This window comes from Drosophila pseudoobscura, chromosome 3 (assembly GCF_009870125.1).
Source record: "Drosophila pseudoobscura strain MV-25-SWS-2005 chromosome 3, UCI_Dpse_MV25, whole genome shotgun sequence".
Classification (NCBI taxonomy): Eukaryota; Metazoa; Arthropoda; class Insecta; order Diptera; family Drosophilidae; genus Drosophila; species Drosophila pseudoobscura.
Window position 1 is genome coordinate 9,199,080 of NC_046680.1, and position 22,515 is coordinate 9,221,594.

At 47.2% G+C, this 22,515-nt stretch overlaps 6 protein-coding genes and 1 non-coding gene across 8 annotated transcripts; 4 read left to right on the forward strand and 3 right to left on the reverse strand.

Moving 5' to 3' along the window:
* Nucleotides 1-129: 129 nt before the first annotated feature.
* Nucleotides 130-4,580, forward strand: LOC4804017 (SAM50-like protein CG7639). Its single transcript, XM_001360610.3, has 5 exons — nt 130-292; nt 2,740-3,290; nt 3,367-3,478; nt 3,536-4,094; nt 4,155-4,580. Exons 2-5 carry the CDS (start codon nt 2,776-2,778, stop codon nt 4,304-4,306), a joined length of 1,338 nt encoding a protein of 445 aa, XP_001360647.2. The 5' UTR covers nt 130-292; nt 2,740-2,775; the 3' UTR covers nt 4,307-4,580.
* pcs (SH3 domain-binding protein parcas) lies at nt 772-11,928 on the reverse strand. The gene is made up of 4 exons (XM_001360609.4): nt 11,287-11,928; nt 2,617-2,679; nt 2,379-2,556; nt 772-2,310 (listed from the first exon to the last, which is right to left on the reverse strand). The coding sequence occupies exons 1-4, from the start codon at nt 11,326-11,328 to the stop codon at nt 1,178-1,180; spliced, it is 1,416 nt and encodes a 471-aa protein (XP_001360646.3). The 5' UTR covers nt 11,329-11,928; the 3' UTR covers nt 772-1,177.
* On the forward strand, nt 8,519-8,600 carry TRNAL-AAG (transfer RNA leucine (anticodon AAG)). Its single transcript has one exon. It is a non-coding gene; the product is annotated as a tRNA-Leu (tRNA).
* A 398-nt stretch (nt 11,929-12,326) lies between the features above and the next one.
* On the forward strand, nt 12,327-14,491 carry LOC4804018 (protein RRNAD1). 2 transcript variants are annotated; one of them, XM_001360611.4, is made up of 5 exons: nt 12,327-12,809; nt 12,863-13,078; nt 13,147-13,961; nt 14,026-14,216; nt 14,278-14,491. In XM_001360611.4, the coding sequence occupies exons 1-5, from the start codon at nt 12,570-12,572 to the stop codon at nt 14,388-14,390; spliced, it is 1,575 nt and encodes a 524-aa protein (XP_001360648.4). In that variant the 5' UTR covers nt 12,327-12,569; the 3' UTR covers nt 14,391-14,491. The 2 variants fall into 2 exon arrangements, with proteins under 2 accessions (XP_001360648.4, XP_033234887.1); XM_033378996.1 differs by having other exon boundaries at nt 12,328-12,809; nt 12,863-13,082.
* On the reverse strand, nt 14,438-16,011 carry LOC4804019 (zinc carboxypeptidase). The gene is made up of 2 exons (XM_001360612.4): nt 15,629-16,011; nt 14,438-15,560 (listed from the first exon to the last, which is right to left on the reverse strand). The coding sequence occupies exons 1-2, from the start codon at nt 15,971-15,973 to the stop codon at nt 14,568-14,570; spliced, it is 1,338 nt and encodes a 445-aa protein (XP_001360649.4). The 5' UTR covers nt 15,974-16,011; the 3' UTR covers nt 14,438-14,567.
* A 215-nt stretch (nt 16,012-16,226) lies between these two features.
* Septin5 (Septin 5) lies at nt 16,227-17,703 on the reverse strand. The gene has a single exon (XM_033378998.1). It carries the CDS (start codon nt 17,602-17,604, stop codon nt 16,339-16,341), a length of 1,266 nt encoding a protein of 421 aa, XP_033234889.1. The 5' UTR covers nt 17,605-17,703; the 3' UTR covers nt 16,227-16,338.
* Nucleotides 17,704-17,861: 158 nt separating this feature from the next.
* Nucleotides 17,862-22,315, forward strand: nito (RNA-binding protein spenito). The gene is made up of 3 exons (XM_001360614.4): nt 17,862-18,030; nt 18,257-18,891; nt 18,961-22,315. Exons 2-3 carry the CDS (start codon nt 18,320-18,322, stop codon nt 20,798-20,800), a joined length of 2,412 nt encoding a protein of 803 aa, XP_001360651.3. The 5' UTR covers nt 17,862-18,030; nt 18,257-18,319; the 3' UTR covers nt 20,801-22,315.
* Nucleotides 22,316-22,515: the final 200 nt, after the last annotated feature.

Sequence of the window (22,515 nt, forward strand, 5' to 3'; positions counted from 1 at the left end):
ATACATGCGAGTACTTAAAAGTAGTTCATCCAGTAAGAAATTTATTCATCAATAGGGTAAAATAATGTGGGCGGTATATTTTGGTATATTTCTGAGGGTCGGACGGTATATTATATCGTTAAATCCTCATCCCTAGCATTGTTGATTTTTTGCCGAAACACGCTTCAATCGGGGAAATTAGTTTTAATTTTTAAAATATAATATATAACGCTTAATACCTGCAACTCCAAATACTAGTCAACATTAAGTACGATATCCGCGCGTGTTCATCTACACAGGCAACAACCCACAGGTAAGTCAGCTGATGGATTACATTTGGAGACAATTCGCTTACATAATTTTGGGCCGGAACTTTTGTTTTCTCCCGTTAGAATTCGCATGCAATTGTCACAATGACATCATTGTTCGATTTTTAGAGCCCCTCACACTATGCACACTTTTGTGTATTTTCGGTTGCACTATTTCGGTTGTCAATTGCATCAGCTGTGGGGGAATGAAATCGTAAATGCCACTGCACCATCGACATGCCAGCAGATTAGTGGGCAGCAGCAAATATGTGACACCGGCCAGAAACACAACAGTTCGCTTTTGAATTAGAATTTATGTTTTATTATTCAGTTTGTGATATCATTATCATGAATCTTACTACACATGTTAGAAATACTTTCATTTGTGGATTAGACGGACTACATCTCTATAGATCTAGATCTCTTCGTTCCCTTTGAGAATTCCACTTACGAGTAATTACCTAATTGAATTGGTTACATTTCGAAAATGGCTTCTATCCCTTTTATTATTTTCTGTGTTATTTTTAGGCAAAACTATTTAGTGCAGGTGCCCCATTCGTTTTAAATTAGTGATTTTTTCCCGTTCTATTCATGTTAAAGTTAACTTAAAGCTGCTTATTGTTTGCAGAGCTCCTGCTCCTCATCTGCTCTGCTTTTTTACGCATTTCAATCACAAAACATTTACATAGTATTAACAGTGAGAAACAAATACAGAGACATTAGATTAGAAATTGATCAACATTTATACGAAAATATATATCATGTAGGTGTGTAGACTTATCGTTGAGAGTGTACTTAAATGCGGCATTTAGCTTTTACAATTATTCATTTAATATAAACAAATCTCCTGTTCCCTGCTGCTTCCCCTCTTCCTCCGCCTATTCCTATTCCTATTCCAGGGAGCGCCTGCGTAGCTGACGGCGCACTCCGACAATGGCAGCATTGCTGCGGTCCAGGAGCTCGTTTGAGAGACGCGCCAGCAGCGGCAGCTCCCGCATGGACACATTTACCGAGGGCAAGGGGGCCAGCTGCTGTTGCAGCTTCTTGATGGGCGTCGGTGGCTCCTGCTGGTGATGCTGGGGTGTGACTGGCAAGCTGGTTGTGTTTGTGATCTTCACCACAACATCGCAGTGGCGTTCAAGGGCCTCGGCTCCAAGGGAGTCAGGCCTCTGCTCGGTTGATTTCAACCTTTCGGTTTGCTGCCGTTTAGCTGACTCCTTGAGCATCATTAGATGATCCAGTTTATCCACCGTGGCCTTCAATTCGTGCTCCCAGACATCGTTCTGCTGCTGACCATCCCCGCCCTCGATGGGGCGCACTGCGAGGATTTTCACCTTCTGACGCAGGGCCTCCAGATCGCCTTCGTCGACCGCGCCTCGAAACTCTCTAGCCCCCGTCTCATCGTAGTCGCAGGCATCCTCCTCGTCCTCAGTTTCCGCTGTATTTGCTGGCTGCTTTACCGCCAATGACATTTGACTGCCGGCTATAGAGGGATAGTCGCATTTCTCCAGCTCCATCTGAAAGTCCGGCAGCGAAGGCAAAGCACTGGACGTGGGCGTGTTCAGCTCGGCACCGACGCCCGGCTCGCGTGGTCCTGGCGGTGTGGGATAATCCCCGCGCTGCCTATGTATATCCTCGCTAATCCTCTCCAGGTTACGCAAAGCCGTGGAATAAGTGCTCTTTGCCCCAGCCACCTGCTGTTGCAGCTCTTGAATTCGATTCTTTTGGGTCTGGAGTTGATCCTGGCAGACTTGCTTCTCCTCGAAGTAGGGTCGCGACTTGTTGATGCTCCTCCTGAAGCGGTCCTCCAGCTGCTGCAACTTCTGCTCGGCCGTGTGGAAGAGACGCGTCCGTCTCTGGTGCTCGGCATGGCAGTCGGCCTTTTGGGTCTCGGCATCCATCACCTTTTGGGTGGCATGGTTCAGCATCTCCTGCCAGGCGTTGTCGAACTGCCATTCGTGTGAGTTGGACATGAAACGTTGCTCGGCCAGCGCCACCGTTTCCTTGGCCGCGGCATGAATTTCTTGAATGGGGAAAATCGAGAGTTTATGGGTTACTCGGATAATTCAAAGCGTGTGTTCATTGGCTCACCATTGGCTCGTTGGAATTTAACCGCTGCCTGCTGGCATTCGATTTGTGCCTCGCGTGCCTTCTCCAGAGCTTCATGGTAGGGACGGGCCTTCTCGATACAGCTGCCCAACTTCTTGGATGAAAGCTTCAGGCGCCGTGTGGACTCGTTCAACAGAATCCGAAAGGTGGAATTGGCCTCCTGTGGGCGGCAAAACATGAGTAAAAGCAGCGTCAAGCCATTTAGCCCATCTCCACTTACCTCCAACTCGATCTCCAGCTTGTTTATCTCATCCGTGGCACTATTGAGATTCTCCAATTCAATCTGTGGAGAGAACAGAAAATGTACATTTAATGAATGCCTTTGTTTTTCGTTCATTTCCAGTAATTGCTAATCTCCTGCCCTTGGACCACCTCAAAGATGCCTCAATCGAAACCACGCGGCGGGGCCGCGTCCTCCAAGGATTCTAAATACGATCTGGGTAAAATTTCCGCTCGCGTTGATCGCGTTCATGTCAGCGGGCTGCTGCGGACCCACAACGACTATGTGATGAGGGCGGCGGACGGACTCTTCAAGGCGGACAACTTCCAGGACGTCATGCTGGAGGCCATGTCGACCAAGGCGTACCTGCACGAGCTGGGCATCTTCAAGGATGTGAGCGTGCACATCGATGTCAGTCGCGGGGCAGATGCCTCGCCCCAGGGCTATGAGGTCACCTTCAAGGGCAACGAGTACTCCCGCATGATGGGCTCCGCCGGAACGGAGGTGGGCCAGAACGAGGGCTCCCTACGCACAGAGCTGACCGTCCCGAACATCCTGGGCCGGGGCGAGAGCATCTCCCTGCAGGGCAGCTACAGCAACACCAGGGCCAATGATCTGCAACTCAAGTTCTGGAAGCCCTTCTTTCACACCCGCTTTCGCGAGAATCGACCCGAGTAAGGACCCGACCCGACCTGACAAAGTCTTCTCTTGGGCAGTAAATTTACTAAGAAATCCTTTCAATCTTTACAGATTCTCGTTCAGCATATTCAGGCAAACGGATCGCTTCGACATTAGCTCATTTCAATCCACAAATGTGGGCTACTTGATTGACTTCTCGGCCCACAGCAGCCTGGGAGTGGATGTAAGTGCGCAAAGAACTCTCTCGAGCACCAACTTAACTACCTGTGTATTTCCCTAGCTAACTCACTCGCTGCAGTACGAGAACTCGATCAGAAACGTGGGTTTGCTGAACAAATCCGTGCCATTTGGCATTCGGGAGCATTGTGGGCCCAAACTGGCCTCACTGGTGCGCTACTCCGTGGTCTTTGACAATCGGGATGCCAATGTCTTTGCCACGCGGGGCATTCTACTGAAATCCACCAACGAGTACTGCGGTCTGGGTGGCAACGTCGCCTACACCAGCAGCACAGCCCACGGAGAGGTGAATGTGCCGCTCTTCTCTGGATTTGTGGCGCAGTTCTGTGGACGCGTGGGCATCGTCAAGGAGACCAAACAGACCACCTTGTTGCCCATCAGTTCGCTCTTCTATTGCGGCGGACCCATGACATTGCGAGGATTCAAATACGGCGGAGCTGGACCCGTGGTAGATGGCACACCGATTGGGGCGCAGACCTACTGGTGCACGGGGGCGCATCTGTGGGCGCCGCTGCCTTTTGCCGGCGTCTTCAAGAGCCTGGCCAGCAACTTTAGAACGCATTTCTTCTACAACATTGGAAACACCAATACTTTTAGCTTAGGTAAGCAAAGCCTGCCCGGCTGATCCGGTGTCCCATGTTTTCACGTCTTTCCCTTCGCAGAGAATATGCGTAGCGCCTTTGGCATGGGTCTGGCCTTCAAGTTCGCCGATCGGGCACGCATCGAAATCAACTACTGCATCCCAGTGCGTCGCCAGGCCACCGACAAGGTGCTCAATGGCTTCCAGTTTGGCATCGGCTACGAGTTCATCTAGAAAATGTGTTCCTTCGACAAATCCATTGACTGGATGTAGTGTCCCCCCCTCGCAACAGCAGAGAGCCCATGAGAATCCCCCAAAATCCCACAAAATGTAGCTTGTCTTGTCTTTCGAGAAGATTTATCCTGTTCTGTATTTTTTGTCAATGCATTTTTCCTCCTAAAACAAATTTATTTGTAGTCCAGCAAACATTTAAGTAGTTCCTAAGGCGCGCGTGTACATACTTAATAGCGAAACGAGAAACGAAGAATATACAAAACTGTTTCAAGAATTTGGAAAAGCAAAAAAATTTTGTGAATGTGGGTTGGTTTGATTTGTCTGTGGAGTGAAGAAGACGCTAGAACTTTGAAGTGTACGCATCTTCTCCGTGGAGTGGAACCGAACTGAGGTAATGCTATAGCCCCATGAGAGAAAATGGAATTGCATTTTGAGCAGACAATTCCATCAACAAATCTAGGGGGCGAAAATCTAATCCCTCCCGGCCCAAAGGTCACAAACACCACACCCCTCCCCCTTCCTTTTCTGTACGAAAAATCACTCTTTTTCTTGACGGCTCTAAGCAGGAATTGAACTCAGGAGCTCCACACTAAAAGCAAGCCCCGAGGAGCGCCGCTCAACGCTCTTCGCCACGCGAACATCGATAGAAGCCGCATCTAAAAATGGATGTTGACGTGAGAGAGAGAGGGGCAAAGTAATGGAATCAGTGCTGGCAATTTAGCTTATTTCCTCGTAGCTTTTAGTCGGATTCAATAACAAATAACTTTTCTCCTAAGGGAAATTTGAGTGAGGGGAAAAATTCTGGTTATATTGAATAACAAATTATATAGGAAAATGTGCCAATTATCTTTTGAGAGCATTTAAAGACACGAATGTTTATTTTTGAAATGAATTCAGTTCGTGAAATCTAAATTTTTTTTTAAAATAAGTTTTTTGAAAAGTAAGCTCAAAATACATATATTTGTTGATAGCTTGAAGAAAATTGCAGATTTATATGTTAAATGTTTTTCGTATAAATTAATAATACTAAGCAATCATAAATTACTGATTATTCAAAATAAGGATAAAAAGAAAAACCACACATAGAAATTAATCTTGTTATATTATGTATACAAGTTTTTATGAAAAAAAAAAACATGTTATTGAATTAAATTTGTTACATTCCCCTCGTTTGAGGGGAACTTTAAGAAATTATGTTGAAACATTGTTGAAAACATGCGTTGCTTAAGTTTAGTGCACGTTTCAAAATTTTACAGAATTCCTAGTTCTTCCATATGGCCAAAATCTACATTCACAGGCAGAGGCAGGGGCAGAGCCAGAGGCAGGGCATGGGATGGGGAAGCGGATATGTTCATGGATCGCTGAACTGCATGCGGTTACAGTTTGGTTTTTTATACACAAGTTTTCAGTGTAGCGTTGGACCCACACATACATTTCGTGGTCGAGAAAACGGGTTTTAATTATAATATTTTTGGTTTGTAGGTTTGGCTCTTTTTACGGCTGCTCTTTGCTGGGCTTGTCCCAGTTTGATTTTAATCGTGTCCGTTGACCATTTCTCCACATCCCGGACACAAACATGAGCCGCTGAGAGGCCAGCGAGAGGGCAGGTCTTCTCAACGAGTCGCTCGACTTGGCCCTGTCTCGTAATCGTGATTGATTCAAGAGCCGAGACAAGGCGTAGGGTGCCCTCCAAACGGGTTTCAGCGTCTGTAAACAAACGAAACCAGTTTGGGGCATCCGATTCGCCGCAGATGAAAGGCAGCTTGAAGCTTGAACTTTCCTGGAATTTCTGGCTTCTCCAGAAGCGAGGAGGGACTCAGGAGGAGTGAGCCAGCATTTTTGGTCTGGCATTTCCCTCGGAAGATGTAGTTTTTGGTTAATTAAAAGTTTACTTTCTCACATTTCCACATGGAGCAACATGCAATTGAAAAAGTTGAGGCAAAGACCTGGAAAAACAAAACAAAACAAAACAAAATTCCCACAAAACAAAGCTCAATAATTAATGCTGTCGTATGCGGCGGGGGGACGGGGCCTAGACCTTTGCGAATACATCCTCTCTGGGGACCACCCCCACTCCCCCTCTGAAGCCAATGGAGGGGAAAAAACCTTTATTACGCTGCCATTTCAATTGTAAATTTTACCAGCCAAGGCAGCCCCGGCTGTGTATGCATTGTGGCAGAGAGAAATATTTGGTTATCCACAAAAAATACAAAATAAATATTAAATGCTGAAATGACGCTGGAAAAAATGTGTACAAATATTTTCGCAACTTTATCGTCAAAAAATAAACACCCAAAACGGCAAATGGGGGAACTGGACTCAATAAATATCAATAGCATTTTCAAAGAGCTCAATTCTTATGGCATATGGCAAATATTCCTGGAATATTGCAAGCCCCTGTCGACATATTTCAGAGAATTGTACTTTAACTATTGATTTGTATCATCTTACACATCTGAAGCAAAACACAGCCGTAGTCATGTGGAACAAGGTCTATTCTGGTCTGGGCCCGAAACGTTACCAAATCACGCGATGTGCCGACGTTTTTCTTGCCTTTCGTTGTGCAATCTCGCCGGAGCGGCGTTGCCAAAGGGCAGCCCGAGGCGAAGACCGGCTTGAGTCACAGACTGAAGCGAATCATCAAATGCAAAAGGTTACAGCCAGGTTACAGCGCGCGTCTCTTGGCCAGAATCGGTAGATGACGTGAGTGCGGCTCGTTAGGATCCCAAACAATTTCGTCAGACAAGAAGACGCCGGCCACCCCCGCCCCCGCCGCATTGTTTAGACAACAGACAGCCCTGAGGAGTGTGTAGTGTAACGACTATATTTAGTATATTTGCAAACAGACAGACAGAAAGCAATAAATAAAATGGAAGTGCGGCCACACCCATCTAGGAAATGGATAGGACTTCTCCCTCGAGGACTGTGCAAAAACAGCCTCCCCTATCCCATCCTTTCCCTTCGTTTATTAGCAATATCCTATGCAAACAGCACCCCGGCATATCGTATGATTATTATACATTAGCTTATCCCTTCCCGTTTCAGTTCCACTTTCCCTTTTCCATTGCCGGCACTCCCCTCCCTGTTCCGCTCGACAGCTGCCTTTTTAGTGGCGTGATGTCGACGTCGGGGCTGACCTGACCTGACCTACATACATCCGCAATCTCTCACTCTCTCTCCTGCCCTGTTGGTGCGACAACATTGCCAAAATGGCAATAGGAGCGTACTGTAATGGAAACCCATAAAAAATTATACATATCTACAATCGATACGACTTGCGCAGGCGACACAAAGGACAATCAACCCGTCGAAAGTACTCGAAACCAAACTGGAACAGCACTTGGCTAAGAAAGTCGCTCTGCAAGACGCGGAGAGGTCAAAGAGGTGGGTTATATAAAGCAAACGCTACAGCATTGCGTGAATGAATGTCAGGCAACTCGAAAGCCAAGCCAATTAATGTGTTTTATAATTAGTTCAAGCTCTAGTACCCCCACCGTACACTCTCCAAGCGTTATGTCAACTTTCGTGGGGGAACTTTCAGAATGCTGAAGAAGTTGGGGGGGCTGGGGAATGACCCACTTTGCATGGAACCTAAAATGTTTATACAAATTAATGTCAATTGCCGAAAAGTTCTGGTCTCTCTTCAAAGTTCAAATAAAGGCAATCGGAGTGCAATTGTGAAACATTCATAAGTTTATTAACAAGTTCATGATACTTGTTGACTGATAAGATACGCCAGCGGCATGCCCCCCATTGCTGATTCGATAACACAGGAAATGGCCATTTGACTGCATAATAATAGTTGTTTTTACATACAAATGGCATTAACAATTCCAATTCAAAGACAACGAGCCACAAACGAAACAAATCAAAATGTAAATGAATTCATTAAGCCTCAAAATCAGAGGAGCCACTCTTTCTCCCTCTCTCTCTCTCTCTCTCAGTTATGCATCATTGATGATAATTATTATGACGATGATGATGAAGGTAAAGGCCACCCCGCAGAGACACTGCACTGCTTTTATTTAAAAGTTCAACAAACAGTGGGCGAGAGGAGAGGGTGTGGTATATTTATGCAAGTGCTTTTTTACTTCAATAAACTTCCTACAGTTGCTTCGCGTTTTTTCACACTATAAATAAACCCAACCGACGATCGTCTCGTCTCGTCTCGTCCGACGATCAGAACCGACTCTGACCGCTGGCTCTGGCAAGGGTAGCGTGGCCGAGCGGTCTAAGGCGCTGGTTTAAGGCACCAGTCTCCTCGGAGGCGTGGGTTCGAATCCCACCGCTGCCACATAGAGAATGATCTTTTTTTTCTTTTTTTCACAAAATATTTGTTTACTCTATGTTTTTTCAGTTTTAAGCAGAGCTTAGATTTTATACGATTACGTTGTCAGTTCTAAAAAGAATTTAGACTTGAGTTCATTAAGAAGTTTTCTGAGTGAATTATTCCTTCTAAAATTGAGTCGACATAACATTTAATTAAAGCCACGTTAATGACGCATGTCATTGGCCATTGTTCAGTGATTCATTTTACTTAAAATCGTGCTCTCTAAATCGTGAGAAAATCAATTACAAAATTAAAGGTAGAGAGGTTTGTTTAATTTAAGATGGTGTAAATCTTTATGGTACTAAGCAGTGGATCGTTTAAGAGAACTACATTTTTGGAGTCCGATTATAAAAGTCTATATATTTCGCCGCTGACTCACTTATCGGACCCACTTTTCTGATTCATTGTCCCCCCCACCTCAGTGGTGTTCTCTAATTCCCTGACAAAAGCCCCCTGGAAGCTTATGTACTCTCACCTTTATGGCGTAACTGACACCCATCCAAATCCAAGTATTTGTTAGTCATTTAGGCATTGAACTTTATCAGTTTGAGCAGTGGAGTGGATAAAGTTTCCTTCGCTAATCAAATTACCAGCATTATCTACTGGGACAAGGCTGTGCGATAATTATTATTTATAATTTGCTTCAAAGTTTTTCCCACCAGTTTTCTCTCCAAGATAGAGACAACTAACACGCCTCCCCTCCCCACCATTTGTCTGTGAAATCAATTATCGTATAATCGATAAGTGCCAGATAATTATACGACCCATGACGAAGAAAGTTTTGGGCAAAGAAAACGAGCAGAAAAACTCCCCCAGCACGCAAATGATAATGCTTTCCAGAGACGTGACGCGTGTGGGATTTTGTACCGAAATAAAAACAAACGCAAATACTCGGTGTTTTGGGAGAAAAAACACAAAGAAACAGCTGTCGGGGCACACGAATTGAAGTTAAATAGACTTTGGGCCATCGCCACCATAATCTTTTCGTTGTCTATTCCGTTTGTCGTCACCAAGTTTCTTCCGATAAAAGAATCTGCACGCGCAATGAACTAGCGAACAAAACCCACCTTTCCATTGATAAATAATTGACAATAGAAAACGGCAGAGAACAGAGAAAGGAAACAAAGCTTGTCTAAAGAGGAAGTCGCGCATAAAACATTGAAAAATCGTCAAAATAGAATACATAGCAAAAATCAAGATGTTTTTGCGTATTTGGTAATATATTTTGTACAGATGAGAGAGCTCACACTAACCGGTTTCGCATTCCATTCGGTATGCCATAGCAAAACAAATTTTGTTTAGAGTATAACCTTATCTCTCTCTCTCTCTCTCTCTCTTTCTCTGTGTGATTCTACCATTCGAATTGTATATTTTCGCGCTCACCATATTTATAGACATTATCGAGTGTTTCAATCAAGTCACATGGCCAGAATCAATGGTAATGTTTTTACGCCGCGTGTGACGTCTCCCGCTAGGTTTTCGGGCTCCAAAAATAGACAAACGAAGGTCTAGTGCGGATCCAATTTGATCCAAACGGGGAATATTCTCCGGCACATTCATCGCCTCTTTTAATGCCCATTAATGCCCAGCGACTAGAAATTTGCAAATTATTTCGCGCTGTTGAACAAGTAACAAAATAAATCTTAAATTATGCAAAATGCGCCGGGGGCGATACGAAGCACCGAACCAGAGACGCGACGCAGACACTTTGTATTGTGTTGTGTCGTCTCTTTTCTCGAATTGCCTCACAACGAAATGAACCCTATAAAACACCCTGTAACAACGAATTCATTTGAGCTTTTTGAACGTGGAAGCTGCACTTATAGCTCTCCTACTGGGATGTACCAAACAGAGCGCAAACATCATACGCCTTTCTTCTATACGAGCACAGGGTGTACAGTGCTTGCGTGTGCGCTTCGGTATTTCCATTTATTAAATTTTGCATGCAGCCACCAGGCCTCTACCGAAAATCACCAAGAGCAATATAGAGGGAGCGAGAGGGCAATAACTGCACTTGAATCTGTTTTAGGTACCCCGAACGGAGAGGAAATTTCCCAAAGAACAAAATATAATCCCATTACCAGGAAGTGAGTGTGAGTCGAAGAGGGAGAAATGGAGGATAAAGAAACAAACACTTGACCCTGGGGCACTTTGTGAGTGTGTGTGCGTGTGATGGAGAGTTACAATTCCTGCAGCGTTTTTCACAATGAATATTAGTTTTTCGATGGGAAAGGAAACTTGCAATTTGTTAAAGCGCTTGGGAAATTGATTTCTGCTGTGTGAGTGTGGCTAAAAGTCAGCAAAGCGTAAAAAAGGTTGCACGCAATAAAAAGAGCCAACGAAATGGAATGCAAAACATAACGGCGCTTTCCTGTAAAGAGTCTGTCAAAGCCAATTAAAAGAGAGCAGAGAGACACAAAGAAAGAGGGGGAGAGAACTAACAAATAGTAGGAACAACAATTGCAGCAACACACAAAAACAAAACAACGTGCCAAGGCAGCGTTTTCTATATGTGCTTAGGTACATATCTACATACATACATATATATGAATGTATATTTGAGTGAAACGCCTGGCACTGCCTGGTACGGGGCACGTGCATATTTGAGGGCCACAAGGGGTACGCCGAGAGGTGGAAGCCCCCCACTCACCTGAATTTGCGGGTCCAGCTCGCTCTCTTCAGTATTCGACATATTTGCTTTTATTTGTGCCTGCAGCCGATCCAATCGCAGGAGAATGTCAATTGAGTTAGTTTTCACTTTTTTGTCCGACACTTTTCAATTTAAATCCAGTTGCATTTGCATTTGCATTTTCACTTGCATTTCGCTCAACTTGATCTTGTTATTTGCCCCTCACACTCTCCTTCGTCAAGCAAATTGTTAATTTTCCTCAAAGCGCTCGAGTCTGCATGGGTGTGTGTGTGCTGGTGATTTGTTGTAAATATTATGTAAATAGGCCTGCGGCTGGCTCTATTGCTGTTTAACTCGCCAATTTTGTTATAAGAAAAAAATATTAAAGCATTTTCTCTGCCGTCTTTGACGCCACCAACGAAAACAATCACAGGGGACGCGCGGGGCTTCTATCAACTTTTGACTACTTTAAACATGGACAAATTACACGTAAACATAAATCAAACTGCTGGTCAACCTTTTGTCCCGAATATAATATATTATGTAGTTGTTTTTAAATACTAATCTACCCTAGGAAGAGGAAGTGAGACGAGACGCGACCGACCGCGGCGGTACGAATTCTAACAATACAATATTTACAAAAACAGCAGAACTACACGGTAACTACACATTGGCTACATAATGGGAGGAAAAAGAGGGTATGGGCGACAGGCAAAACGTCTCGAAAAGCCAACGCTTGCAAGGTAAATTCCACCCCTTTTGCCAAATATCGAGTTTATGTCTTCATGGTATATTTTCCTCACACGCGAGGTGAGGTTCGTACGAACCTTGCAATTTGCCTTGGCTGCTTTTCCCTGTTGTCCATACCCCTTCTATAGGCTTTTCAAAACTACGACTCATTTTTTCGCTGCATTGTTAACAAGTATCGATAGCCGCGATTTTCGATTCTACTTATGGTCGAATGACATAAAACACTATCGACCTATCTAAATTCATTTTATTAATTTTTAATGCGATAATATTATGTTGATTGCGGTGCTTTCTAGGTGAATTGTTGGCCTCCAGCGTTACATGGCCCTCAAAAAATACATGCCTTTTTTCATACAAAATTTGAATATTTATCTGATTTTATTTGTTAACAAACAACAGTGTACCTGGTCACACTGTGGACAACGATCACCCACAAAACCAAACGCTCGCAAATTATATCATATAAGAAACGCTCTGAATTGGACCCGCAAATGATAGATATATGATACTTGTATACTTGTGTCGTTCAGGTTTTTACAGTTAAGATATAATTTATGATAGCTCGCAAACGGATCTTTTGCGAGCCTTGTACGATATCTTTTGCGAGACTGTGGCTCGCTTGCGAGAGTTTTGCGGACTTTTCGCGAAAGTCACGTTTGTTTGTTTGCTGGGTATGTACATCATGCTTTGGTATTAATTCATCACCGGCTCCAAAGATGCTAACAAAACAAAAACTGCGATCCTCTTTGGAGTTGCTGAAACGGTACGAATGGCTTTTGAACTCCTACGTTATGGTAAGTGAATTGTTTGAGTCTTATTCACTTATTAATTGATTCGCCTTCCGTAGGACTTTTATGTTGATGACCATTGGAGCAAACTGCCGGATAGTTGGCAACATCACCTTGAAAGCATCCCTATGGAAAGATTTGAAGCGCTGCTCTACATTAGTGACAGTGAAGCTGCTCCCAAAAATACGAGCATAGTATGGCCGCTGGAGTTGTTGGCGTTGCGAGGAGCGCTTCGTAATCTCTGCATTGGGCGGACAGAGGAGAATCAACCCAAAGTTGGTAAACTCTAGCCCCAGCCTGAAGAGGAAGAGGGTCATGGTTCTAATCGTCTTTTCGCATGCAGGAATCGTTTCCTTGTCCGTTGCTGCATCATCCCAAGCTGAAGCACCTCTTCATGAAACGAGTCAAGCCAAAGAAGCAACATGAAATCACCCGAATGGCTGAAATTTGTGCTCTCAGCTGCCGGACGACACCAGTGGATTTCGTTGTTGATTTCGGAGCAGGCGTTGGTCACCTGGCACGCATTCTGGGCTATGGATTTGGCATACAAGTCTGCTGTTTCGAGATGCAGGCCGAGCTAAATCAGCAAGCAGTAGCCATTGATATGAAGCTGGAATCGATTGCAGCAAAGCTCGCGGAGGCCAGCGGCTACAAGCGACCTGTACATCTCACTCAGCGTCTGGAGAGTAACACGGAACCGGCGCAATTCATCGCCGGGATCCGGGATACCTTGCAACTGGCAAGCGATGACTTTCGATTTGGAATCATAGGCCTGCATCCGTGTGGGAATCTGGGGGCGACCCTGATGCGAATGTTCCTTGGGTGCTCGCAAGCCAAGTTCCTGAACTTCGTGGGCTGCTGCTACCAGAAAATGAGCACTCCAGCAACACATCCCGGCGCGGAGGTGCATGGTTATCCGTTAAGTTCGTTCCTGCAGAGCAAACCGGATACAGATACTAACCTCAGCTACGAGGCCAGGGAGATCTCTTGCCATGCCATGGAAGTGTACCGTGATCGCCTACAGGCTGGTCAATATGACCATTTGAAAATACACTCGTTTAGGGCCGCCGCCGAACGCATGATTGTCCAGCAGTTTCCACATCTGCGGCACTGTGCTCTCCGTAACGTGAAACATGCCCCTGGAATGTTGTTCGACGAGTAAGTCATGCACCACACTCCTTGTTATCTTGATAATTCGATATCCAGATGGTCTGGTCTATAGTTATTTCCAGAAAGCCGTGCAGGGGACTCGATTTGAAATGATAGAACGACAGGTTCTGAGTATTAGGCAATGCGATGCAGATGTACAGCACTGGAAGCGGCTCGTTATCTTCTACACGCTTCGCCTAATGCTTGCGCCGCTTGTGGAAAGTATTATTCTCTACGATCGTGCTCTCTTTCTATCTGAGAATGGTATTCTTCTGATCCTCTTGATTTATATGATATTCCTTTACAAGCAATCCCTTACTTGCAGATTGTCAGGTGGAGGTTCAGGCAATCTTCAATCCCCGCCTATCGCCGAGAAACCACATCACCAGGGCTGTGAAAACCAGGCGCTGCCTCAGTAATAATCTGGGTCAGCAATAAACCGCAGACCTCAGACCTCAAGTGGCTTATCTTAAAGATTTAAAGTTTTTTTTATACGGGTTTATTAAAACAAAGATAAAGATATTATCATAAGTCAGATACACTAAGTACTTAAAGTCTGTCTAGATCGTTGAACGGATAGAATCGGATAGATGTTGCTCCTTAGGACCTTCCTTCCTAGTTGTAGTAGCCCTTCTCGTCGGCTGCCTCCACAATGGTGCGAATGGCGGTGAAGGCCTCGCTGGCTGTTGGCTGTATCTCCACGGCGGGTAGAATGAAGAGGTCCTGGCTGTCGGGCGGTCCGCGCAGCTCGAATGTGTAAGCAATCGGAATGCCCGCCTCTTCATGGGCCCAGTCCATGCTGCCACCGCTCGAGGGATAGATGGTCTCATAGAGACTCCCGCTGACATAGTCGCGTCCACTCTCCGCCTTGATGGCGGCCGCCGCCTTCTTGCCAAACTCTTGCAGATCGTCGTAGTTGGACACACGCTCCTTGGTGTATCCGTACGGGAACATGAGCATCTGCGAGTACGAATGCAATGCGATGTATGTTTTGATCTGCTCCTTCTGGACGTTGCTGCGTATGAACTGGAGGAGGCACTGGGTCTCCAGCTCGCTTCCGGCAGAGGGGCCGGCAAAGTCATAGCGCGTCGGATCACTGCTGGAGCCGGTGGAGTTCCAGTGATCGGGATAGTTTCGGTTCAGGTCTACGCCGCGGCAGGTGCCGAACAATTGACGATTCTTGCGCCACATGCGGTCATGCTCGAAGGTGTACTTGTAGCCGTCGGGATTCACGCAGGGAAATATGATCCAATTGAAGTTCTTGGCCAGCTTCTGCACGCCAGCGTCCTGCGAGGTCAGCAGCTCATTGATAATGTACGTCGCTGTGGCCGGCGCAATCCATTCGCGGGCATGTATGCCGCTCTCAATGAAGATTGCCTTGTTGTCCGGTTTGCTGGCCAGCTTGATGCCCTTAATGGCGTGGCCCTGGGTGCTTTTGCCCATGTCGAGCACGGTCAACAGATCGGGGTACTTCTTCGCCATTACATCCATCCAACCGTAGATGGTCTTCAAGTGGAAGAAATGCTGCCAGTCGTACTGCGTGGCATCAATGCTCTCGGGCAGCACCTCGCCCATATTGCGATCGATCTTTTCCTGAAAATTGTACGTCTGCAAAGAGTCCAAATGTTAGAGGTCAAATCAACGTATAATGAAGAGATTCAATCGCCATGCAATACCAGAACACGATGCTTCAGCTTGTAGGTCTTCAGCAGATCGGCAAAGTCTGCCACTCGATGAGCCGCCACCAGAATGGACAACTTCTGGCCAATCTCGCGGGCATGGCCGATGAATGTGAGGCTGTCGCTCTGGTCCTCCAGTTTCTGGAACAACTCGATCTGCTCCTGATTGTCAAATTGTACATTGTAGATGCGATAATGGTCGTACCGGGCCTGATCCGGCGGGGGCGGGGACCCAGCGTCAATCAGGCAAATTTCGTCGCCACATTCCAGTTTAATACCACTCGCTGCCATCGTCAGAATCGTAATGACTAACAACCGCGCGCCGACTAGCCATGTTAGCATATTTATAATATTATTTCTGTCCCCGTTCCCCCTTCTCAGGCCGTAGACTAGTTCGCCGAAGAGCGTATGTACATGCAGGCAAGAGCGAGCGAGAGGCTCGAGGCCCAGAGAGTATTTGTTATCAACACTTTGCAGCAGGCGGGCAGGAAACATATGTACGTATGTTTGCGATTGAGAGGGTGCGGGTGCGGGCAAACCAGATCCGTCACAGCTGTGGACTAATCCGGAAAATCAAGAGAGAAAGAGTATCGCAGACATGTTTCGCGTGTCCGTTGTTTTATTGTTTCATGGAAAATGTGACATGCTTAATCCTAGGTACTGCAAAAGGTTTTACAATATTTTTATACCCCCTCATGTAATGTGACCTACTTCTTCTTTCCGCGGCCCAGGGTCAGCGTCGATAGGTGGCTGCTGCCGTTGGAGAGCTGCTGCTTGCGGCGCTGCAGTTCCTGGCACTCCTCCTCGAGCAGGCGACGGGTCTCCTCCAGTCTGGCCTTCTCCTCCAGATGCTCCCTCTTGAGGCACTCGAATTTGGTGTGCAGCTCCTTCTCGCTTTCCTTGAGCTCGTTCTCCTTCTGCTTGACGCGCTGCACAAACATTTGACGCACTTCCTCCTCCTTGGCCTGCAGACAGGCCAAGTGATTGGTGCGCTTCGTCTCGAATGTCTGCTGGAAGGAAACCGGCTTGTTGTTGCAATCCACATCAACAAAGCCCATCTGCTGCAGACGTCGCTGGCGGAAGAGCTCGTAGTGGCGCGTGTGAGTCTGCTCCCGCAGATCCTCCATGTTGGTGCGAATGAGCATCTCGCGCAGCTTCACAAAGTCACAGTGAACTTCGTTCTCGATCTGCACCGTGCCCCAGGGATACTGGCGGGCGCGTACCATCTTGCTGCCGATCTTCACAAACTCTGTGCTGCCGACGACAGCGAAGGGAACATGGCTGTTCATGGACTCGTTCGTCTCGGATACCGTCTCGTCGTCCGTGGGAAACTCATAGATGTTAACTTTGTTCTCGCGTAGCTCGGCGAGAATCCTCGCCTTGAAGCCAGCCAGCTCCGACTTTGATATGGTGTCGGCCTTGGCAATGACCGGTATAATGTTGACCTTGGTGTCCAACTGCTTCATGCACACCAGATCCATCGACTTTAGGCCATGTCCGGTTGGGCAGATGAAGTAGAGGCAGACGTGGACGCGCCCGTCATGGGCGGTGGCCATCGATCGCTGGATCTTGAGCTCCTCCTGCAAGTAGGACTCAAACTGTGAGTCTACATATTCGACGAGCGCCTTGTACGAGTCCTCCTTGTTAACCTGGTCGCCGTAACCAATCGTGTCGCAAATTGTTAGCTTCAGCCGAACGTTGCTCTCCTGCAGTTCGTAGGTGTGGGCCTTCAACTTGACATTGGGCAGGTTGTGGGTGCTGGGCGCCGACCCAAAGCTGGTGTTGAACAAGGTGTCCATCAAAGTTGACTTTCCCAGCGCCGTTTCGCCAATACACATGATGTTGAAGCTGAAGCCATTCTGCACGCTTTTATTGACCAATTGGTCGGGGAGAGTGTCGAAGCCCACATGGCCCCCCAGTTGGAGTTGTCGTGGAACCGCCACCGATGCCTTTTCCGTTGCTACATGTACCATTTCGTCTATGCTTCGAAACTGTCAGTCTCAAGATCTTTGCCGGGGTCCTTTTATATGATTAGATAGCAAAATTTCAAGAACACCAACACGTCAGACTAGTCATCGGGATTCCCAGCATCTGCTGCGATAATGAGAGTTTAATTACCTAAATACGAAGGCTTCCTTACCTGTTTTCAGTTTACCTGCGTTACTTTGAATTCGGATTTTAAGAGCACAGAGATTTTCCCTCCATAAAGGTTATGTCGAGAAGAGTTGCATTGCCGATATCGGGGACATCGATGCTCCGACTCGTCGACTCATCGCCGAAAGTCCACCTCTAGCGCATACAGAATTTGCAACGCCGCAGAAAAAACGCGTTTCGTGGTCTATTTTACCGACGAATTGGCTAAAGTTAATATATATTTTAGTTTCGAAGTGAAAACAGTGGTAAGGACATAATTGGCAAACCGAATTTCTTTTCATTGGGCTCCCTACATACCCTTAAAGAGTTTTTTCTTTGTCAGTGGCGGCCGCCATTTTTTTTTTTGCCATGGTCGGTGTCGTCTTTTCTCTTTTTTCACCAAGAGGCACTTTTACGGTGCAACTAATTGGTTATTCGGGTCGCATTTCATCACTTAGTTTTCAATTCACTCTGTTCTTGGCCATCTTGCAGACATAGTCACGAGAAAAGCTTCTCAGGCAGCCCCATAATTGCAAGAGCATAACCCACCCGCTCATGAGTAGTCATAGAGACGGACCCGGACCTGAACTCGATCGCATCACAGTCAAAATCCACAACATGAAGCGAAGCGCCTCGCGCTCCCCAGGCCCTGGTCCAGGCAGAGGACCCTTGCCTCCCAGGAACTCCAGGAGTATAGGACGCGGCTACGACAATGGCAGCGGAGTGCCAGGCGACTCGCCCGAACGCATCTCCCCGGAGCGCATGCGACGCCGTTTGGATAGGTCACCGAGTCCACGTGGCCGCTACGGATCGCCGCATAGGGAGCAGTACATGCGGGGGCCGCCGTCTGCGGAACGCCCTGCCGCCTACAAGGTTTTGTGTGTGAGTGCACTGCCCCCAAAGGCACCGGACGAGTTCGTCGAGGAGACGCTTTACCGCGAGTACAAGAAATTCGGGGACTTTAGTGTTCGCATCGCGCACGACCTCGACGAGCGGGTGGCTTACGTGTGCTTCCGCACACCCGACGATGCTCGAGAGGCAAAGCATCACAAGCCGCGCCTGATCATCTACGACAAAATGGTGATGGTGGAGCCAGTGTACAAATCGATCCCCCGTCCTGACTACAGGTATGATTCGTTAGCTCTGAGCTGTAGTTGTTTCCTGCAAGCAATTAACGATACCTGAACTATTTACAGACCTCGCGGGCACTCTATATCGCCGCCGGACTACGAACGCTACCACTACTCGCGCTCGCCCATGGGACCAGGTGGGCCCATCGACCACCGCCGACCTCCGATTGATCCGTACGATCGTTACGGATCGTTACCGCATATGCATCCGCATGCAGTGCATCCACGCGAGTACCGTCCCATGCACCACGAGTATCCTCATCCACCACGTGGTCCCCCGATGCACCGTGGTCATCCACATCATCTGCACGGAGGTCATCCTCCGCCCCATCAGTATCCCCCCATGAGGCCTATGGCCCCGCGAGCACCGCATGTTCCGTATGAAAAGCCTGAGAGCAAAAAGGACAAGTTTCCCAACTATCTGCACCACGTGCAGCCCGAGGATGATCCACTCGCGACGCGCACTCTCTTCGCCGGCAACCTGGAGGTGACCATAGCCGACGATGAGCTGCGTCGCATATTCAGCAAGTACGGCGTGGTCGACGACATCGATATAAAGCGGCCACCGCCTGGCACCGGAAACGCATTCGCCTTTGTGCGCTACCAGAATCTTGACATGGCTCATCGGGCCAAAATCGAACTCTCCGGACAGTACATTGGCAAGTTCCAGTGTAAGATTGGCTACGGAAAAGTGACACCAGCTACACGCATGTGGATCGGCGGACTGGGTGCTTGGACCTCGGTGACACAGCTGGAGCGAGAATTCGACCGCTTTGGGGCCATCAAGAAGATTGAGTATCAAAAGGGAGAGCCCTACGCGTACATACAATATGAGACGGTGGAGGCAGCCACAGCAGCGGTCAAGGAGATGCGAGGCTTCCCCCTGGGCGGTCCGGAGCGTAGACTGCGCACTGATTTTGCAGAGCTGCCGGGAGCCACACCAGCGGCCTCCTCGTTTAAGACCTCCAAGCCGCCGTACGATGAGAGCGCACTAGAGTATCGACGTCCGGAGTACGATCCCTACTACGAAGAGGCACCTGTATATGCCCCCCGGGGCGGCTATTCCCCCTATCCGCCGCGTGGCGGCTACCGCGGTCGTGGTGGCTATCGCGGACGTGGTCGCGGCATGTATCACTATCACAATGATGTACACAGGCCTCCACACCCTGGTGCGCTGGGCGGAGGGCCCTCTTCGGTGCCGCCACCAGGCGGAGTGGATGATGAGTGGCGTCGTCCACCGGGCGAGTCCTACGATCGGACAGCTCGTTCCATTTCACGCGAACCTGGCGTTGAGCGTTCCCGTTCTCGTTCGCCCCTCAAGCGTGGCCGATCTCCAGGCTCCGACTCGGACACCTCGACTCGACGCAACGATGCACTCGGCACGGCCACCACAGTACCAGAAGTGGCGCGCAAGTGCGGCACGGTGTGGACTGGAGCTCTGATTCTGAAGAGCTCCCTCTTCCCGGCCAAGTTCCATTTGACAGACGGTGACACGGACATCGTGGAGTCTCTGATGCGGGACGAGGAGGGCAAGCATAACCTACGCATAACCCAGAGACTGCGCCTAGATCCCCCAAAGCTAGATGATGTGCAGAAACGCATCGCCTCCTCCTCGGCGCATGCCATCTTCATGGGTCTGGCCGGATCCACGGTGGACACCAATTGTGATGACACAAGCGTTCAGACGCGTCCACTGCGCAACCTTGTGTCCTACCTAAAGCAAAAGGAGGCGGCTGGTGTGATCTCCTTGCTGAACAAGGAGACCGAGGCGACGGGAGTTCTGTATGCCTTCCCCCCCTGTGACTTTTCTACAGAGCTGCTGAAGCGCACGTGCGTCAGCCTCACCGAGGAAGCCCTCAAGGAGGATCATCTCGTCATTGTTGTGGTGCGCGGTGGAACGGCCTAACTTGGGCCGGGGAAGGGGAGTGGCAGTGTAGGGAGGAGGAGAGCTAAAGTGCTGGACAAACTGCGAGGTAAAAAGCTATCCACAGGGCTCGTTGGAAAGCACACTCCCCTCCACAACGTAACTATTAAGTAGAAAACCTAATGTATCTAAGAGTCCCCTATCCAGAGGAGACGTGACATACACGCAAGGGTCGTGTATATGGTGGACACCAGATATCCAGACAAAATTGACATCCTAGACATCACACATCCCCATTCACAAAAACACATTCGATTCACTTAGCCATAGAAATATCTACACACCCATGCACTCCCTTAGAGAAGACCCGGAGAATCGAGCAGACATCCCATAACCAGCAACAGAACCAGTACTCCCCCATAATCCATTGTAATTAATCAATTATTGTTCTTTTTACAGTTCTTTGAGAGGCAGTCTGATCCTTAAGGTTTCTTGAAAGTTCTCCCGTTGTGTTAGTGACAGTGTACAGTTGTGCTTAAAAAGTTGTGGAATGAAACCCACAAGAAAAGTTTTTTGTAATTGCTATCTAAACTACACAAGTATTTTTTTTAATTTGTAATTATATATGATAAAGTGTCCAATTTCCGAATGAAATGCAAGATATCTATCTCCCTTACGAAACAATTCAGAAAATATTCAACGAGTGCAAAAAAGAGTTTTGTGTTATTTTGAAATTCATCCTTATTTCGAGTTGTGTTATTTTCGATACCCTGTTTATGCAAAGTTTTAGTTTAAGACCGTAAAATAGTGCGACAACAAGTGCACCCCCAGTCTGATTGTCGACATTACATGCGACCAAACACCAGAACTCGTTTCTCAAGCAGATGAGTAGTTAAGCAGTGCCCTCCGAGTTGATTTCGTTGCTTGATGCTTGACGCTTGGTGCATGGTGCAGTGCAGCAGTTTTTCCCCTGTGCAAAAAGTGTGTTAAATAAACAATGATTTCAATTGTTCCATTGGTGGCCTGATGATGCCTTCAGCTTCACTCGAATCTCCTCGTGGCTTGGCGCTTGCTGTGGTGAGTGAGGTGAGGTGTGGTGTGGTGAATCCGTGCTGTATTCGGTCCTTCTGGACCTGGACCCTGTTCTCGATCCGTTCCGATACGTTCACCTTCCATCCGAATAGAGAACGTCGTGTAGCATTCGCTCCAAAATGTTTTCGCTGTTTGAATGGGTTTGGCGATTGTTACATTGGTTCTCTTGTGGTTGCTCTCAACAACAAAGTGGTGTGGTGTGGTGTTTCGATTATAATTTTACAAATACATATATGATTTTCCGTTTCTGTGTGTTCAAGTGTCCATTCCGGAACAATATCATTGCTAGCTATAGATGGATAACAGCTACCTATCCCAGAAAAGAAAGTGCATGTGTATGTGTATGCGTGCGTTGTCAAATCACAAATATCGAGAGAGATACGTACATATTTATTGAAAATTCGAAAATTCTGTTTAATCGAGCCTAATAGATCCTGAATCTGTACCCTCAGAGATAGTTGTACCGAAAAAAAGTAAAATAATTCAAGTTGAAAGCAAAGCATATATACCTATACCAAAAGGATAAAGATAACCATGAAAATATTCCATGCTATGCTTCAAAAAATATTACAAACAATTGTCTATTATACTGATACTTAAATAAAATATAATCGTCAACAATCTATCCCAATTACAATGTCAATGTGTTAAAAGTTTCGCTGTGA

Coding starts and splice junctions, on each gene's coding strand:
- LOC4804017 (XM_001360610.3), top strand. CDS start 2,776: ATGCCTCAATCGAAACCACGCGGCGGGGCCGCGTCCTCCAAGGATTCT. Junction 3,479..3,535: donor ACAGCAGCCTGGGAGTGGAT/GTAAGTGCGCAA, acceptor GTATTTCCCTAG/CTAACTCACTCGCTGCAGTA. Junction 4,095..4,154: donor CACCAATACTTTTAGCTTAG/GTAAGCAAAGCC, acceptor TTCCCTTCGCAG/AGAATATGCGTAGCGCCTTT.
- pcs (XM_001360609.4), bottom strand. CDS start 11,328: ATGTCGAATACTGAAGAGAGCGAGCTGGACCCGCAAATTCAG. Junction 2,557..2,616: donor AGCTGGAGATCGAGTTGGAG/GTAAGTGGAGAT, acceptor TGCCGCCCACAG/GAGGCCAATTCCACCTTTCG. Junction 2,311..2,378: donor TAAATTCCAACGAGCCAATG/GTGAGCCAATGA, acceptor TCCCCATTCAAG/AAATTCATGCCGCGGCCAAG.
- LOC4804018 (XM_001360611.4), top strand. CDS start 12,570: ATGATAGCTCGCAAACGGATCTTTTGCGAGCCTTGTACGATATCTTTT. Junction 13,079..13,146: donor CAGAGGAGAATCAACCCAAA/GTTGGTAAACTC, acceptor TTTCGCATGCAG/GAATCGTTTCCTTGTCCGTT. Junction 13,962..14,025: donor CCTGGAATGTTGTTCGACGA/GTAAGTCATGCA, acceptor TCTGGTCTATAG/TTATTTCCAGAAAGCCGTGC.
- LOC4804019 (XM_001360612.4), bottom strand. CDS start 15,973: ATGCTAACATGGCTAGTCGGCGCGCGGTTGTTAGTCATTACGATTCTG. Junction 15,561..15,628: donor AGCTGAAGCATCGTGTTCTG/GTATTGCATGGC, acceptor GACTCTTTGCAG/ACGTACAATTTTCAGGAAAA.
- Septin5 (XM_033378998.1), bottom strand. CDS start 17,604: ATGGTACATGTAGCAACGGAAAAGGCATCGGTGGCGGTTCCACGACAA.
- nito (XM_001360614.4), top strand. CDS start 18,320: ATGAGTAGTCATAGAGACGGACCCGGACCTGAACTCGATCGCATCACA. Junction 18,892..18,960: donor ATCCCCCGTCCTGACTACAG/GTATGATTCGTT, acceptor AACTATTTACAG/ACCTCGCGGGCACTCTATAT.